This window comes from Meleagris gallopavo, chromosome 3 (genome assembly GCF_000146605.3).
Source record: "Meleagris gallopavo isolate NT-WF06-2002-E0010 breed Aviagen turkey brand Nicholas breeding stock chromosome 3, Turkey_5.1, whole genome shotgun sequence".
Classification (NCBI taxonomy): Eukaryota; Metazoa; Chordata; class Aves; order Galliformes; family Phasianidae; genus Meleagris; species Meleagris gallopavo.
Window position 1 is genome coordinate 27,019,656 of NC_015013.2, and position 19,291 is coordinate 27,038,946.

The 19,291-nt window shown below is 40.7% G+C and overlaps 1 protein-coding gene across 5 annotated transcripts in view; it reads left to right on the plus strand.

Moving 5' to 3' along the window:
* The window catches only part of IKZF1 (IKAROS family zinc finger 1), a 70,372-nt gene that overhangs the window by 36,514 nt on the left and 14,567 nt on the right, over nt 1-19,291 (plus strand). For 3 of the 5 annotated variants that reach the window (XM_010708542.3, XM_019613852.2, XM_031552786.1), the window contains exons 4-5: nt 13,011-13,271; nt 18,877-19,044. In XM_010708542.3, coding sequence (XP_010706844.1) covers nt 13,011-13,271; nt 18,877-19,044 — 429 coding nt within the window. The remainder of the gene's footprint in view (nt 1-13,010; nt 13,272-18,876; nt 19,045-19,291) is intronic. The other 2 variants (XM_031552787.1, XM_019613855.2) reach the window with 1 other exon arrangement.

Genomic DNA, 19,291 nt, shown 5'->3' on the forward strand with positions numbered 1-19,291 from the left:
AGCCAAGTTTCATTCTGAATTTGCAGGACGGAACAGTACATGATCTCATGGGAAGGACTTCCTAAGCTGTCTGCTCCATCCCCTGGCAATCAGGCAGGATTGCCTTGTTAGGCAATCCCTATTCTTCTTTAGCTAATTTCCTTCAGTACTCTTCCACCACTCTGCTCTTGGCAAAGAAAACCATTGCCTAATCGAGCACTCCCACCCTAAGGTGAGGAATCTTGAGGTCTTTCCCTTGTGTTTGATTTCCCTCTTTTCTTCTTCAGAACGATACCTATTCTCGTCCATCCTCTTAATATGAAGATGAGAAGCAGAGTGGTAGGTTCAGCTTTGATGAAGTGAGGCTGCCTGCACAGTAGCACTGTTCAGTAAATATCTTAAAAGTAGGTGGGGAGGGGAGTACAGGCCAAGTAAATGAAAGTTGGAAAGGAGTAATCTGGGAGATTGTTCTAGCGGCAGAAAAGGCTGTGCCTGTGTATGTTTTGTTTGTTGTATTTTTTTCTTCTAAGTCACCAAGTATAATTCCTGGTCTGTGCTTCCCTTTCTGTCACTTCTCCATAATTCTTAGCATTTCAGTTGGGCTGCTCTCTCTCGGCTGCTTCCTCTTTTCCTGCTTTCCTATATTTCATTATTTGCACTTCTTCCTCTTCAAGGTCTTTTACAACAGAGTGAGGAGGATGTGGAAACCCGGTTACAATATGACACACAATCTGCAGTGTCACAACTGCAGCTATTGAGTTTCACCTCCAGGAGCGTGCAGAAGCAGGTCCAAGTGGAGAGGGAGCGGGTGGGGAGTTGGGGGTGGGGGGGCTGGCTGAGAGAAAAAGGGGAAAGATTTATAAATAGGGAAGAGAAATGACAGAAAGTCATGAGGCTCTGGCCCAGGAACTTGAGATAATGTCTTTCCACAAAGTTTAAGATAATCCCAAACTGAACAACCACCATTTCCTTGAATGCAATGAGAGATGGCAGCCTGTTTAAAGGTGTCCCGTGATACTACTGCAACAGAGATAAAGCCCTGACATGTTCCTGAATTTGAATGTGGAGGAAGGCATTGAAGCTGAACAGACCTTTAGGCCTTATGGCACATTGCCCTTTAAACAACAACAACAACAAAGCAACAGAACACACCTGAAAAAAAAATTTTTGGTAGCTCTGTGCGTGTGTGTTAAGTAATGATTTGAAAGATGCTATGGGTGAGAACAAGGAGGTGATGTAGCTTTCTTGAGATTTCAACAGCTGGAAAAGCGCTCCCTCAGACTTCACTACAACTACTTCTAGGGCACCCATTACTTAGAGGTGCACATTTCTTTTCTTTTTCTGGAGTTTTCTAGAAACCTTTCTGCTTGGTTGATCTAAATTTACACCATAGCACCTGGTATAGAACTTGATCCAAACTCCTAGGCCATGGCAGATGCTAAGGAGATAAACAACTGTGGGTCGGGAGGAAATGGGTAATATGTCCAGACTGCTCTGAGTGTTTGTGGAAGAAGTTAGAGGAACAGCAGATAGAGGTTTCCTGTTCAGCCGGACAAGGAGGAAGCTGTGATGTTTCTCAGCTATGGCTGCAATTGGACTCAAGTTCAACAGCATTCTTAGTGTGGGTTTCTTTTTTCTCTACTCATCCTGAGAAGCTCAGGTTGTGTTAAAAGTCTAAACACCACTGTAAATCAAGGAGACTTGAACTCCCAAATAATTCAGATAATTCAAAATTACTCTTCTCTGCTGCACAGTTGCTTGTTTTCTGAGGGTGCTGTGGTGGAACATGCATTTGGAAGTCTCCCTCTGCTGCAGGGAAGCAATGCCTTAACCAGCTCTGGAGCTTTGAAACCAGAATATGTCAATATACGTTCTTTTTGCTAACTACCTCTCCACGCTTTAGTTTACAAGTCATGGCAAAGAGTTTGTGAGAGGCTAAGACATACCTCCCTGAACATGCTTGCTGAACAGAGAGTGGACCTGGTTTTCAGATGCCCAAAATTTAGATACAAAACTTGGAAACAGTGGTCTGATTTCTCAATTATCAGTGTTTTTCAGGCTGATCTGTGTTTTCTGATCGTCTGGTTTTGTTAGTGCCTCTAGTTGGAGAGCCACAAAACATTAGTTGCTTTCTGTAAAAATCTCTCATTGATCGCCAGTTGTTAAAAAAAAAGAAAGAAAAAAAAGTTAAAAAAAAAAAAGAAAATTGTATTGAAATGAGTGGAAGAATTTAGAAAAATTCAATCAATGTTCGAATGGTGTTTAAAACATCTCAGATTACCTGGTACTACAGCCAGAAATTAAGGCCTTGATGAAAGAATTTCTGTGGTCTGAGTTATGTAGGTTTCACTTGATCATAATAGTCAGCCTGGGGCAATTTATGACAGTGGGCTCAAGAGTAGTGCTATTGAAGACCCTTTAGTTCAACAACTGTTATTTTCTAAGCTTTGAACCCTTGTAACCCTCAAAGCTCTGCCAGAAACATGTTGGCTTAGATGCTTTGCTGATCTATCCATGTGAAGAAAACGGTTGCATTTTGATGTAAGATACTGATACTCAGTATGGTGTTTGCGACTGTTTGAAGATTGTAATCTTGACTGTGTTTCCAGTGAGTTTCAAATTTCAAATTACTCATTCAAGAAAGTGGTAAATAATCTTAAAACACTGTTTTACATTCAACAGCCTTAACTATTGCTAAAGGTTTCAGGAAGCTGACCTCAATGGCTAACCGTATTGGTCTTTCTCATTTGGAGGCATAACAGCTGCACTGGAAGTCCAAGTAGCTTCAGTTTAGAGCATTCTTCTGCAGCGTGGCTACCTTCTGGTCCTGCAGAACATTTATTGGGACTCCTAAGCTCAGGAGTTCCAAATCACCACTGCGGTGCGCTTAGAGATGAGAGCAAGGAAGTTGCCACAAGGTTGACCACTTTGAGTGTCATCTCCTTCCTAAACTATTTTTAGAGCAGAATGGCCTTACTAAAATAAACCTCCTCATGGTTTGTATGTGATCTCTTAAATTAGAAAAGATTCTCAAAGATTGTTTTTACCTTCTATGAACATCAATCACCATATCTCCACCACTAATGTCTTCAGTGGAATTACATATGCTTAGCACGAAAAGTTATGGCCACCTGCATCTAGCTGCAAGGCTTCATTCTGATCTCTTTTGCATTTGTGTAACAGAACTTAAAAGGAGGAAAGGCAGTTCCTTATGTAATATCTTTTATATACATAAAATTCTTTAGCCTGAACTTCTGTCATGAGCTTTTTTCACTTCATTCTGAGAAACTGGGATTTTTGGAATAATCTGCTCTTCCTTTTGAGGAAAAGAATGCTAATAAAATTAAGGTTTTTCTCTTAGCATTGTATTCAAAGACCCAAGGAGACGGTATACATTGCAATTGTTGGATGCCTTGCAAAGAGGAAAATTATGTCAAGGGTAACTTATCAGAGTACTAATATAGTTAAGAATGGATTCTGTTCAGGGAAGGCAAAGAGAGTTTGTGTTTCCTGAGGTAAAAACAATGAAAAAGCAGATAGGAAAACTGGCCAAGTAAGTAAGGAAAGATAAGTCTTTCAGAAATTTGGATTGAACAGACTTGTTCCGCAGACTTCCAGACTAATCCAGATCTTTCAGCTCTTGAGAGAATCCCAGCATCATCAGGAGTTCCCTGCCAGCCATCATGGAAGACTGCCTAGAAGGAACTCTAGATCCTGTGGCAAAGCACTGACTGTAATATATGATGAGAAGGAATTAATTTTGTCTTATATTTTTCTCCTCAAGACCAATCTGGTATACCCATATTCAGAAAATTTCCTTAGGATTTCTGTGGAACAGTTTATGCTCCTTCCGCAGATGTAGACTAGGATTTCCTTTCAGTGGACTGTTGAGCACACTGTGATCAGGTATGCAGCTGTTTACATTGCAAAACCTTCTGGGAATATTTCTGCAACACAAAAAGAAAAAAATTCAGTAGTGTCAAATAGATACTTCTAGAAAAATAACTGAGTACTCAGAAGTAGTATGACTAAAGCAAACTATCTCAGGATTACCTTCTTAGTACAGTCCTGAGAGAAATCATCTAACTTATTACTGCAATGTGAAGACTGCATTTGATTTTCTTTAATCTAGAACCAACTTCCAGTATCCTTGGTTGTTTTTTTCACTGTGCAATGGAGGAGAATTGGCTCTGGAATTTGTTTTGACAGTAGGCTATTCAATAAAATTGGTATGAAAGATTCCCTCTTAAGTGTTGAAATAGCAAGATTCCTCTCCATTTCCACCTCTGACCTCTTATTGAAAGAGCAGACTGACAAAGAACAGCATTGGCCCAGCACCCATAGGCACCTCCCCAAACCTAAACACAGCTGCTTAATCTAATTTTAGATCTACTAACCCTTTTGCAGCTGGGGAACTATTGACATTTGTGTCAGATAGCACTGAAAGCATCATCACGGTAGCTAAACAGTCCCCAGTAAAAGTCCCTGCATGTGTCTCACTGATTGAGAAGGCATAGCGTAAATGTGCAAAAGGGAGGACTCACAAGGCCAAATCCTGAGCCAGTGAGTATGTGTACTATTCCAGGGACAAAATGAAAGATATCTATGTAGTGCACTGAGTTGGAGCATGAAAAGGGGAAGGTTTGCAAGGGCTAGTTTTGCATGAAGGGCAAGGCAATTTTAGGTGCTCTGAAGCAATATGCAAACTGTTCTCCTTTCCCACCCCTGTGCCCTCCCTATACCACAATGACAAACCTGGGAGCTGTGTCCTCCCCTTCCTCCCACAGACCAAGGACAACTCCTAAACACTAGCTCTTCTGCAGAGCAGTGACCACCATCTTCGTCTGGTACAGATCTGACCAATGCCCTGTGTACATGTTCAAATTTCACAAGCTTTTCTCTTGTTCAGTTAGGCTTTAAAATTCCCTCTCTAGCTGATGTTCACATCATCTGTATGTACCTGAACCCATTAAGCATGTAGTTACATGCTTCACCATCTATATTTCTGCATTTGCTAAGCCTTTTGCTTTGGCTAGGGATGCCCATCCTGTCCCCAGGTTTGTAGCACAGTAAGAACAACTTCCAGTGATGTCCATATGGCTTCTTGTAAGACAATACTTGTCTTTCTCATCTGTAAGGAGTATCTTTGGTATCCCTGTCAAATCTTGTCTTAGTCACTCCTCTTCTCCAAAACAGACTGTTTTGCAGATGCACACTCTGCATGAACTACAAGGGGCCTTTGTGATTACAAAGCTCTTGTTTGCACCTTCTCCCAGACTGCCATGTATGACTTCCTTTAGCTAGAATTTCATTGCATTAGTTGAAGAAAGGTAATCACCTATGAATTTCATCCAAATATGCCTTGTGGAAATATTAGAGAAGAGGAATAACTTACAGATGTTGGGTTATGGAATGTATGAGACTATTCCTCTTGGACAACTGTTGCTTTGATGGGAAAAATGTAAAGTGCAATGTTTATGGAATTTCTGTAGGATGCAGCTTCTTACTTAGCATGTAAACATGCTTCCACACAGATATACCTCTGTGTGCCAGGAATATTTTCATATGTTTGGAGCATTTTAACCTCACTGTTACTTGAGGTTATTTTGCTTTTTAAAAATTTCTTGTTAAATGCCCTTTTGGTACTTCCTCATCCTTTAATGCCCACATAAAAAAATCAGATGAGAAAAAGTTGCGGATGACAAGCTCTGTTCTTACTACAGGTTGTCAGCAAACCTTTCCCTTCATTTTTTTCCCTTCAGTCCCTTTCCAGCTTACATTTCTTAACAGAAAAGTATCAAGAAGGGCTGTTACTGACAATCCTGTAGCAGTTTCCTTAGCTCCTCTGTCATGTGGCCATTGAAGGACACAGCACTCTTTATAGAGGAAGCATGGGTTACACGCGGAACTTGAGAAATAGGTTCAGTATGTCTCATAGGTGCTACAAGATATGGTTTAGTAGCTTAGTGGGTAGTAATGGTGATTGGAGGATGGTTGGACTAGATGATCTTGTAGGTCCTTTCCAATGTTGTGATTCTATGATTCTTGATAACGCTCTTTCTCTCTCATTCAAAACTTTGTTTCATTGGCAATTCAGATGAACATCAAGCAGCCAGGTAGTTAATTTTTCTTTAAAAAAAACCATGAGCCAGTACAAGATGGACCAACAAGTAGCGTTATAAAGACTAACTATAAACACAAACTAGATCAGGCTCTTGGATGGTTTCCTGCTGAAACACCAACCCACTGCCAAAAGCACTTAGCCTTGGTCATGTGAATAGATTTCACGATCATTACCTGCCTCTGTCTGTTACTTACCCATCTTCACTGGTACATTAAAGGATTCCTATGGCTAAGCCACTAGAACTTACTGTGAATCTGCACAGTGGAGCCAGAGTCCCTTATTTTCATACCAAGAGAGGAAACATTTTGCTGGCTACTTGTTCATCTGGTTGCCTTCCCTGCAGCCTGATCTCGGTGTGTTGTTGCGCTTTGCTCCCGGCAGCGTGCTGCTGAAGACAAGGCATGCAGGCAGGCACTGGGGCTTGCACTTTAGGTGCCCACAGTTGGGTGGCAGTGGGAGGAAACAGTGGTGGAGGATGATGAAAAGGGTGGGGAACCTCGTGCTGGTTGTACCACCAGAGATAGCTTATCTGAGGACGCCTGTCTTTCTGGAATTATATCCATTTGATTGGAAGCCAAAATTAGAGTGGGGCAAAATTGGCTGTCAAGGGCTGATTGGCACTTGTTGTCAAAGGTGGGGCAGTTCCAACCCTACAGGGACAATCTTCTTATCCAGTGTACCCAGTCTGCTGTACCTACAGTGCCTCTGTGGGTCGTGCTGTTACACATCTTTCTGTAATTTTTGTGTCTCTTTAACAATCCAGCTGAGAGCTTCTAATTAAAAAGCTGTCACTTTTATCTGCCACCCCCTCTTTGCCACAGTGCAGCCTGCAGTATAGAACTTAGGACTCTCAAGTGAAGTGATAAAGTGCCTGCTCTATATCGGGGCTTCCTCACCAGCCTCAGACACTCACCTCCCCAGTGTTTGTGCTCTCAATGTCTTGTAACACAGCGAGTGCTGGCTCCTTTCCTAAATAAAACCCCGTGTAACAGTTTGTGCAACATGGGCTGCATACAGCCTATTTTATTTACTAATTATTTTTGTCCATAGCAACTAAGTCTCATCATAGGTTCTAGCCTTTCAGGCAGTTCTGAGCTGACCTCTAACTTTCAGCATTTTGCACATGCCGATACCACAAATGCCTGAAAAACTGGGCAGTGCAGTGCTACATGTAGAAAGGATTGGGCAAAACAGTCATATCTAACATGTTTTGTCATGCAGCATCTTCTGAATTTTATTTACTAAGGGCTTAGATCATCACGTAGTTCACTGATTGCTCTGCCCAGGCCTTTTGTTGGCTTTTATTTTTTTTTACAGCTATGTGATTCTTCATGTCCCTTCAGAAGCTCATAATGTAAAGATACTATTAATGGAAACACAAGTTAAAGAATCTATCTCTGTTGTTGTTAAGTCTTTCCAGTGAAAAGTGAATCCTTAAATATTCTGTGAACAAACAATCTCTTGTATGCCTTGTATTCCTGAGAATGACATCATCCACCTGCTGTACTTTTCTGTTGTTGGAATAGAACTGATATCACAGTTAATGAGAAGGACACGAAAAGAAAAGGGGAAAGTATGGATTCCAGGTCAAGGCATTTGTGAGGATTTGATGCACAGAACAGAGTACCAGTTATGCCTTATCAAAGAAGTAGCAGGTAGAATTGCTTGCAACACTCTGTTTTATCTGTATCTTGCACTTATGTAAACAGGAAGAGATCCTGGCTGCTTTTGTTGACAGCCTCATGTGTTGGGGTGGTTTATTTCAGTCTGTTTCATCTTATTCTACCTTTGTAGCAATGTTATATATAATTTGCTAACACAGATGGTGTTAAAGGTTCTCTCCTTCTCACCATAATACTCTCAATCCACTGCTTAAGTGAATCAAATATTGTTGCAGCATCATCTGTCTACTGCTTGAATAGCTGTGTTGTCTGCACTCAAAACTCTTGCTGGACTTTAAAGCTACTGGTAATCATCAACTAATATCAACAAAATGTTTCTGACTTGTCTTAGAATAATAAGCCATCCAAACAAAAAACTGCATGCACTCAAATTATTCGAAACAACTTCAAGAGGAATTTTCTTTGCTATTGGTTGCTAAGTATGAGCAAGAATTTGCATGGAATAATGTCACGACCAAAAATTAGATTACTGTGTTTACTTTCAAATATAGACTAAGGGACATCTCTTTAAGACATTTATATGCCACATAATGCAGTTAAGTACCTTCACTGCAATAAAAGGTCTACTCAAATCCCATTAAAAATCAATGGGAGTTAGGTACTTCTATCCTTCAAATTCCCCAGCAACTTCAGTATGATCTGTTTTTCTCTGTTACTCCCTAAATACTTTGACAGTCAGGTCTTATTATATATCTTCCAGCAGAGAAGATTATGAGTTGAGATGTGAAGTTCTCTTTCAAATGAGATTTTAGCCCAGGCACTCAAAACCATGCTAGTACCAAAGTTTCACAAAACTTTGAAAGGCATTTACATGTGAGAGGGAGCCCATGTGGAGCTGAAGACAAATCATTCATCCTACACATGCTTTTTCCCCAGCTGCCTACTCTCCTGTCCTTTAAATGCTGTTCCTTCAAGCCTTCCTGTTTCCAAGGAAGTCCATTTGGTTTCTCCTTTCTCCCCACTAAAAGACTCTTTCACTCATTGCAAAGCAACCTCCTTCCCTTTGGCACTGTTCAGATTTTTCCAGGGAAGTGTGACTCAGACCCTCATCCTTCTTCACGCTTTTCTGGGTATCCCAGCCTGAGTGCCATGCTGAGCCAACTACAGTGCCCTTCCCAAGGAAACCAGTGCTTGGATCTGAAAAGACAGACAAATCATACTGTCACCCCTCTTCACCTTGATACGTCAGTTCTTTTTTGTCCAAATACTTTTGCTTAAGCCACCTTTTGTCATGGCAAACACTCTTCATGACATAAATTTCAAAAATCCAGAGTGAAGCTCTCATTAGACATCAGAAAGCACAAGAAACCCACAGGGTGCCCTGCTTTTGGTTGAATTTTCCACAGTATGGGTAGGCCAACAGGGAAGTAAGGGCAGAGCTGCCAGTACAGTGACACTGATACAAACTCCACATTCCTTGCACACAAAAAAAGGGCTTGGTTTAGACATCCCCAAATCGCACCAGTACAAAGACAGTACTGGTGTACAGAGAGGGTACAAACAGAGTAAAACACAGAGCCTTATAAGGTGATCTCCAACAGAACTGAAGTCAATTAATAAGTAAAGCTTTGATGATGTTAGAAGAGCCGATGAAAAACTGTTAGAATAAATGAGTGTACAGGTAATTAATGCCTGTATGCATGTGTATAAAGACATGAATTTAACAGACACATTTCTACAAAGACTGTATTGAGTAACTGTTTGAGAAACCTGTGCAAATGTAATGTTCTTAATCAGTGCATCTGAAAAGTCTGATTCCCAGATAGTTGTGCCCCAGGAGTGATTTCGCCCACTATAGCAAGAGAGGGACAAAACATTTCTTACAAAAGAAATAGAACATTTTACTGTTTTACTTTTTTCAGTCTAAGTCTCCAGCCTTTTTTTTTCTTCCATTTTTCAGTCGGACTCGACAAAAATCCCGAGTATTTCTGCTGGAGTGGTTCTCTTTCCTGTTCCTTCTCCTGCGTCAGCAGAGCTTTTTTACAATAACTTTCTTTTGAAAAACAGGCCTGAAAAGTGTCCTAAATCTGAGCATGAAGAGATTTTGTTCGCTAACTAGACCTATAAAACCTTTATGAGAAGCCAGGAGTAGGAATGTGGCCTCACCATGTGTTGGCTCTTGTCCCCGAAGTGAGCATCCCACCCAAAGCAAGCCCTCAGTGAGCAGTGCTGCAGGGGCATCCTGGGTGCCAGCTCTGCTTCATACAGAGCTGCACTGCTCAGGGGAGCTGTGCTACTCCAAGACACACTGCTGCAGGTCTTTAATGAAGTTTGAGGAGATCAGTATCTCTGTCACTGCTTACAGCAAGTAATGAACTGTATCATTACCACTATCAACCTACCCCAGGCCATGTTAATTTGCACTTGGCAACTCATAACATGCGCATTATAGTGTGCTTGTGCAGCTGCTTTTGTGTAGATACATTCTGAAGACCGGCATCAGAAATGCAAAAAAATGTTCTAGTACACAACTATATGTATAATCTAACTCTGTGTTGTTCCATTATATAAGTTCATCAGACGTGCAAAGAAAACAATTCAATTTAACTTATACAACTGCAGTCACTAGAAATGAGCACAGATAAAGAAGAGATCTCTACCATGCAAAGAGAGAATGATGGCAAAAAGTCTTCTCTTTCCAGGGGCCGTGGTTTCCTTGGGACTGGGAGAAGGTTGGGCTAGGTGCTCTGCTCCTGTCTGCCCTTTTTCTAGATGCTTCAGCCAAAGTTCCTCTTGACTTCAATAGGAGTTAACCTACAAGCAAGGGGAATGCCCAAGAAAGGTTATGCTTTTAGAAAACATGATAAAACTTGTTGGATGCTTTGGAAAATGTGGCATTTTCACAAATCAGAGTCATCAGACAGAGGTCTGAATTCCTCTGCTTGTTGTCCTACTGCTTTGTCCTGAACTGTGTTGCTTATGTAACAATAGCTCTGTCTTTCTCCTATGTATTTCTTGTATAGCAATAATGCCATCTTCTTTTACATTTACTGCTAGCAGAACTACAAGTCAGCATCCTGTTTGCCTTCTTTATTGCAGCTGCATATGGGGCAGAAGGCTTTAGGGACTTTCATGCAATAATTCCCAAATCTTTTTCCTGTAAGTATACTGCAAGTTCAGTTCACTGAATTCAGAGCATTTCCATCTAGTTCCTACTTCTGTGATTTATTTGCGTTCCATTTCACCTCTCAGTAATGTTCATTTGTCTATTTACGCTTTAAATAGTTAAGTAGTGTGATTTTTTTTTTGCTTCGTTCACATATGTTTTGTTTCAACTTAACATAAAGCCTACTTCAAAAGCCACCTTCTCCAAACTCCTAGCAGGTGAGGCATATGCAATTTATTTACATAACCAATTATTATGTTATGATGTACATATTTACATACAAATTATCATTCTTATAATTAAGAGAAAGCACTTGCTGTGTGATATATGGAAAATCTGTCATACACTCAAGGTGAATAGTTCTATTGCTGCTGTTCACCACAGTGAAAACAGCACTACAGGGCTATTCTGCTAATTCTGTAGAATACGGTAGAACACCTCTGATTAGCTACTTCTACATTTTTGTCAGTCACTGTTTTAATCTCTGTTTTTTTTTCTCCATACTTCTAAATTATTCCCCTCTTTAGGACATAACTGTTAAAGGATACCTGCTGTCTTGGACGTGCATTTTATCTATCTTACATATGATTTTGATTACAATTTATATATATTTTTTTTTAATTGAAAAAACATTCAACTGCCTACAGTGGCAGACTTTATGAAAAGTGTTCAGCCAAGCAGTGTTCAGAAAGCTGAACGTCTTTACTCCAAGCATGTTTCCCAGCAGGGCTTTTCTTCAGACCCTGTCGTCAGGCACATCCCTACAGTCCGGCTGGAACACCTGGGGGGTTGCAAGGGGTCACAGGGAAAAGTTGAGCAAACATTTCATTTTCAAGTGAACGTTAGGATCTTTCAACCTTTGATGTAATTAGTGCCCATAGCTTAATTATGTCATTGCTACTGCAGCACATAGGATGCAGTAATAAGGCTCCCATGTAATCACTGTTGCACAAAAAAGACTTGGCTCTCCATGGGGCAAAGCAGATCCTTTACATACTCAGCTAGCCAGTACAGTAAATAATCTGCTCTTGGGTTCCAGAGAACTGGGTTTTTCACTGAAAGGAAATAAAGATCCGGTCTTTTGGAGACGAATGAAGAACTGCTTTTCCACTGAAGTCATCAGATCAGAAAACAAGGAATTAACTATAAAGATAGTTTACTCTACAAAACAAAACAAAACAAACAAACAAAAAAAAAAACAGTCCTGTAGAGAGAAGAGGAATGAATAGTATTGTGAACTGATCTGAACCACGGCCTGTTTCTGTAACATTTAGGTTTGAGACAGATATAGTCTACCAACCTACAAGCTGTCACGTGTAGTCAGACTATGCCAAATTCACACCTGCATTTTTCTGCTAGTTGCAAGCAATTGTCACCTACAGGATTATAATACAGAGAAGTTGCCCAGAAAAGTCAGAACAGTTCTCCCATCCATCTTTGTTGATTTCACTGGTCTTAATAGAAGCTTGTGATTGTAGATATCCTTTCCTCTTGCTTTGTGACCCTAAAACGCAATTATTTATCCTATGATTTCCTGTGATGCCATCCTTGCTCTTGAATTTTTCCTTCCGTTTCTTCGCTTTTCTTTAATTTAATCAATGTTTGTTCTCTTTGATCAATGGGGACATTGTCCTTACTTATCCTGTAAAACCATAAAACAAATATCTGAATTTAGTACAATGCTCAGGACCATTCTGCCAAGTGGAGAATGTTGCGTTTTCAACTGTCTTTGATGTGTTGCTTATTTTCATAGTTCTTTTGGACAAATCCATGAGTAGCTGAGGAGTTATTAATTTAATTTCAATTAGCCTGAAATGTCAAAATCAATATCACAAATGCAAAAATCTCAAAGTGAGCTAGGAACAGACTTGTAATGTTTTTTGGGTTCCCAGTTCCCTGGATGCCTTGTATTTGTCTTACTGATGTTAACTGTTCACTGCTCCACATATTGTAAACTCATCGCATGGCACATAGAACTGTAGTTGTGTTTGTAGCTTTTGTTATTTGGGTATATTGTACATTCTATGTGTAGAAATTAACTCCTTTGATGTGACTGTTTCTTGGCCACTATATTTATTCTGCAATGAAACTGAGTGGCATCCTCTATTGTTTTTTTCAGCCGGTAATATTAAAATAGAGACTCAGAGTGATGAAGAGAATGGGCGTGCCTGTGAAATGAATGGGGAAGAATGTGCGGAGGATTTACGAATGCTTGATACCTCTGGAGACAAAATGAATGGCTCACACAATGGCCCAGGCAGCAAGGCTATGTCAGGAGTTGGAGGCATTCGACTTCCTAACGGAAAGCTAAAATGTGATATCTGTGGGATAATTTGCATCGGTCCCAATGTGCTCATGGTTCACAAACGAAGCCACACTGGTAAGGCCTGGCATAGTTTTTCCTTTAGTTGACAAGAGTCGGCCGCATATTAGGAACTAAGTCTTCTTTTCTGACTATCATGCACATGTTCCCTCTTGTAAGATAATGCAGCATCGGTGGGCATTTGGAACTCGGTTATTTTGTTATTGCATTTTGGACAGCACAGAAATTGAAATTTCTCCTTGATGAAATTCCAGCTATTGGGTCAGAAATTGGGAAAAACAAACAAACAAACCACAGTTTGTTTAACAGAGTAATAGAAAATAGGCACAATTTCATTTATTCTAGTCAGCAGTTATATATTATGCTGATACCAAAATTCATGTCTGAGCGAATGTGTAATTTGGCCTGAAGCTACATGAAAATTTCAAGTTTCAAAAAAAACCCTAATTCTTGTTTAATTGCTAAGAAAACTCTAAGAATTGCTGGGGAAAAAAAAAAAAAAAGTGTCCAACTCTGAAATTGACCCAGTTCTAATGTTACCAACAGTGCAACAAAGTTCATTATGGACTAGAATTATAAAAGTGATTGGCAAAATGAATAAGTAACTTAAAGTTTTAAGGGAATTGTAGCATCAGAAAATAAGAAGTTAGTTTTATGTCAAGCGTTTCATAAAGTAAAAGCAATTATTGTCACTGGTTAGATTTGGACTAAAAGTTTTCCACTGAGACACTAAAAGAGACATGTAAAGAGGTTGTGTTCCGTGGTGATGGCTTTTCATTATCAAAGTACTGTGAATCTTGCCTCAATTTTCCAATTGTAAATAGTTTCAAAGATCACAAAATATGAAGAGGCTGAAACAAATGAAGACCTGGGTGACTCTCGTCTTACCTGAGTTTAGGTATTTAAAAATTTGGATTCTGATCTAAATTCTGAGGACATCTACAGCTAAAGAATAAGAGCTGAACTGTACTGTTGTGCTGTAAAAGTTACTTTGAAAACAGATATTCAGCAGTTTTGTATATTCAGATGGCAGGAAAGAACAGATACGTATCTCTGTTGGGAAAGCCATATCTAGTTCCTAGAAGAGGGCTGCAACATACCTCTTAGATATAACAAAAATGCTCTCTTAACATTGAATTTCAGTGCGATGCCTTAAAAGTCGGTAAGATGTGTATGGAAAATGACTTGAACCTGAGGCCTTTCAAACAGGCGTACTCTATTTTTGATGTAGTTTTGTAGTTTAAATGAAATGTTGCAAAGCAGTTGTGAGGCAGAAGGCTTTGTGTCTGCTCAAGGCAAAATAAGTTCTGGAGGAACAGAGGAGCAGGAGGTCTATTCAGTGCAGCTAGAGCAGAAAGTCAGTTCATAACTTGATAAAAAGATGACAAAATGAGAACAACAAACAGATGAACAGCATGCATATGTTTATGTGTAGACACGTGTAAGTATGTGGAAATGGGAGTGGGAACAAAAAGGCCAAACTGTACTTGTCCCGGTAGCAAAAAACTGGAGGAAAGCATGTTCTGTGAATTTGTCTTGAATTCATGTTGTAGTGATGGTCAGCAAAAGACGTTTGACCACACATTCTGAACAAGTTATCCTTGGGCGACGGCATGTACCTCTGAGTGATGTGTAGTGCTGCTAGCTGAGCAGCACAGCTATGGCTAGCACTCTGCCTGTTGTAGCTGAGGAGCAGCTGTTTGGGGCTCCCAAACACCAGACACCATGTTTCATCAAGGCTGAGCAGCCTCAACCAGACATGGTGTTACACCAAGGCTGTGCAGCCTCGGTCTTTTTTGCTGGTCTATGGGTTCGCACTTTGTGGCAGACATGTCTCACTGGGATGAGCCAGGTTGCCTTCCCCCTGCCAGCCTCTCCAGAGGCCCTGTCCTCGCTCCTGAAACAGGACTCCAGCTTCCAAAGCACCGTGCCTGGCACAGCAATCCATGCATGTGCCATATGGCCCAGGCAGTGCCTTGCAGGCCCTGTCAGCCTGTAAGTGTGGGGCCACTGGATTTTCTCAACCCCATGCAGCACCCATCCCTTGCCAATAGGATCCTCTTAGTAAGCGAATGTGGTTAAAACCCAGAGAGCAAACACCGCTTTGTTCAACAGGAACTCCTTCTTTTATCAACAATTAAGCTAAGGGTTATGAAGTTGAATCCCTGAATCTTTCCGTGGAAATAAAGCCTTTGCCTTCACTCCCACCTCACTCTCAGGCCCTACTGCAAGCAGCTCAGAGAGGAGCTATGCTTTTGCAAGGAAGCGGAGGCTCAGAGCTGGCAGTTTAAATTAAAGGGACATCATGAGGTGACTGCTTTTCCTTTCAGTTGTGCTGAGAAAATTAATGTAGAAATGGGATACACTATTACAGACACTTAACTGTCTACTCTGAAGCCCATTTCAATACATGCCTGATGAAGGAATAAGCCTCACAAATGAATTACTTTGCTGCTAATTCATGTAAAACCTGCATATGCAGTGAGGCTTCCTTAAATAAATATTTGATAAGTGAACAAAACTCTAGCACACTGAAGTGCCAAAATAAAATGACTGCCTGACCTGATAAAAGCCATAATTACTTTTAATGAATACACCTGCCAAGTGCAGATATGCAGAGCAGCACCTGATATGTCTGCCCCTTCTCCCTGCCAGCAGCTGGAAAGTGCTGGCTGCTTCCCAAGGCCTGACCTGTTGCTCCCAGCTGTGGGGCACACCCTGCTCACACACGTCCAACTCCATTGCTCATCTGGCCCAACTCTTCAGTGTGCATGTTCCCCGGCCTGCTGCTGCTTTTGTGATTAGTGTTTAAGGAAAAAGAGGGAGAAAACCTTTCCAGGCCCTCCCCACCCCCCATCACCTCAGCCTGTACCATATGTGTCATTGGTGTGCCTAATTGGACATATTTGTGTGTGCATATGTATGTATATTCCCTCTTCATACACACACTCCGGTGACATGAGTCACCAGTTAGTTCAGTTATGTCTTGTTAACTGGATTTGAATGTCTCAAATGTGTTTAGAAAGTGAATGCCCCCTGAAGAATCGATATTTCTGAGCATTTGAGGAAGGAGGGCTATATGCAACTCTAAATGATTTTGTCATTATTATGCTTAAGAAATGAGAAAGATTTCAATCAAGATGAGAAGTATTCTTCACTGAATAAGTAGTCCAGAGTCCCACTAAAGCTTGCAACCAACGCAGTGGTGATTGATTCAGCTCTGGGCTCCATTTTCATTTTTGCACAAGGGGCAAAATTTGGGCCCCTCTCCCTCCATAGCTGCATGACCAGACGTGAAATCCACCAAATGCAGATAAAATGCTGTTCAGTACGGCAAGAAAATAGCACACAAAGCTGGCAGGAGATGCATTATGCATTGTTAACTTCATCCTCTCCCTCCCTCTTGTTCTGGGATAGCTCTACAACCCAGTCGCCTTCTATCAGAGACTGGCTGGAGCTCAGCTCCATGTAGTTTCAGAGACTTTCAGTGGAGATGCTGTTTCACTTGTACTGTAGCACAAGTCTAGGATCCCCTACATTTCATTCCATTTTAAGTTTTAAATAAAAGCTTGGTATGCAGCAGTCTCACCCAACATGCTCCATCTGCCTGTCTTCTCCGCCCACAGTGTGGGATTTATCCTGTAATTAAGAGAGCTGTAGGCTGGAGATACATTTCATTCTTACTTCAGGCATATCTCCTGGAGTACTTCTGTGATCCTTGTTTTCTCCTCTTAACACTTCTCTGATATTATTTTCTATTAAAAATAATAGAAATCAATGCTAGAAAAAGTTGCCTGGTAAGAATTAAGCATTTCTTCAGAACATGCCTCTCATTTCAAATTGTCTTCTTGATTGCTGTTTGGTCATGTTCTGAAAAATACCTGCCACACCAAGTAACTGCTGAGAGGTGGAACACTCTCTTACCCATTTTCATTTTTCCCTAACTTCTATGCATGGCTTATTAAATATAGAAAACACACCTGCAGGCCACTCCAGATGAACCAACTGTGGATGTCATTTAGATGAATCCATTTACTTGCTGGACAAAGCCAGTGAGCTCATTGGGCTGGACAAGGAATGGAGCTGTTAGACCAGTGAGAGTATTTTGCCATAAAGAAGGCTCATCTCTCTGTTGGCTGCTTGCTGAAATTGCCAACCCTGATCACAGTTTGCAGCTGTTTGTGTTGGGACTGTGCTGCTATCTAATTGCTTTCCAGCTTTTCTTTTCCATTATCCAAAAGTAAAGAGCTGTCATGTTGCACATGTATGGACATACAGGTAGATCCTAGATGTCCAGAGTAACACATGATGGTTAAGTGAGACAGAAGGAAGGAACTGTTCAACTTGTATTTATTTTATGCATATTTTGACTTCAGCACTGAAATTTTATATTCAGTATTATTGCTATATTTTTAAAAAATGACGTCATCTCTGAGCTTTTTCTAATATCATTGATGAATTATAATTACTAAAGTGTATTACATTTATGCCGAAGAAAAACAGAATTCAGCAAATGATTTTTAAGGCTGGTTTTAACTCTGGCAAAGACTACATCTTAAGAGAAGTGGGCATGCAGGAGCAGATCCTGATAATGGAGTGCTCTCATGTTTAAATTTTCCTGTATATTTAAATAATTCCATGTATTAAATATTTCCTGTATATGCACTGGAAACATACACACTCTTATGTACTACTGGAAACATAAGAGACTGTATTTCCCGCTGACTTAAGGCCTTCTCTAGCTGAAATCAAATGTCAAAAGCCAAAGGAATAAAACCGCTCTAGAACAGCATTAAAAAGCAAACAACAGTCATGTAAATTTTTTTGCAAAGGCGACCTATTTCGTTTGCTTGATAGCAGGCACCCATTTAGACAAATCAAGTCTGCGACTTCGCATTTTTCCCTGTGCCTTTCCCAAGCATGGCCCAGGAGAGCCCATTTCTATGACTTCTCTGCCAAAAGAGGAGCTGGAAGCGTCGTGTGGAAGTACAGGGCTTTCTCTGCACTGTTTCAACTTATGTGATTTTACTCTCTCTCTTTCTCTCTCTCTGTCTCTTTCCTGATTTGGCTGCTTAGGGACAGACAGGTAATGGAGAAGAAATTGAAAGGGAAAATACAGGGAAAATGTAAATGAAAAGAAGTTATTATAACTGTTATAATGAAGTGCCTTTCATTTAAATATAAGAATGTAACGCTGAAATGAACTTGTGATCCTGAAATGCATTTTTAATGAGTTTCCTTTTTATTTTGCTGCTTCAGTGGCATATTTTAAAGACCCTTTGAAAAAAGCCACATTAAAAACCCCACCAAATGCCACAACATGCAAAATTGGATATTGGTTTATTCCAAAACTGCTGATCAGGAAGAGTGGCTCTTCAACACAAAATGTTGCAGTCACTTTATTTAAATGAGTTTGAATTTGCATTGTGATGTGCCATTCTGATTTAGAAAAAAAAAAATTAGATTTTCAGATCAAATTGACCCAGCCAGTGAAGCATTAAGAAACTGGCAGGTTTAGTCTGAAAGCCTCATGTTATATCAAACCTGCAGCCGGTGGAAGTCACAGAGCAGCAGGGAGAAAACAACTTTTTTTCACTGAAATCTTTCTCTTGTTCCTGTGCAAGATTTTTTGTTCTCACACATTTCCTCCTTCTCCCCTTAGGAGAACGCCCTTTCCAGTGCAATCAGTGCGGAGCCTCCTTTACGCAGAAGGGCAACCTCCTGCGCCACATCAAGTTGCACTCGGGTGAAAAGCCCTTCAAATGCCACCTCTGTAACTACGCCTGTCGGCGCAGGGATGCCCTCACAGGCCACCTGCGGACTCACTCGGGTAAGTGAGGGTATGGGCCCGCCTTGGGGTGCTTCTGAACCACAGAGTGCTTATGGGGGTGTTGATGGCCCAAGTCATAGAATCAGAATCACTCAGATTGGAAAAGATCTTAAAGATCATCAAGTCCAACCGCTACCTAACCATACTACCCTAACTAACAACCCTCCGCTAAATCATGTCCCTGAGCACCACATCCAAATGGTTTTTAAACACATCCAGAGATGGTGACTCAACCACCTTCCCGGGG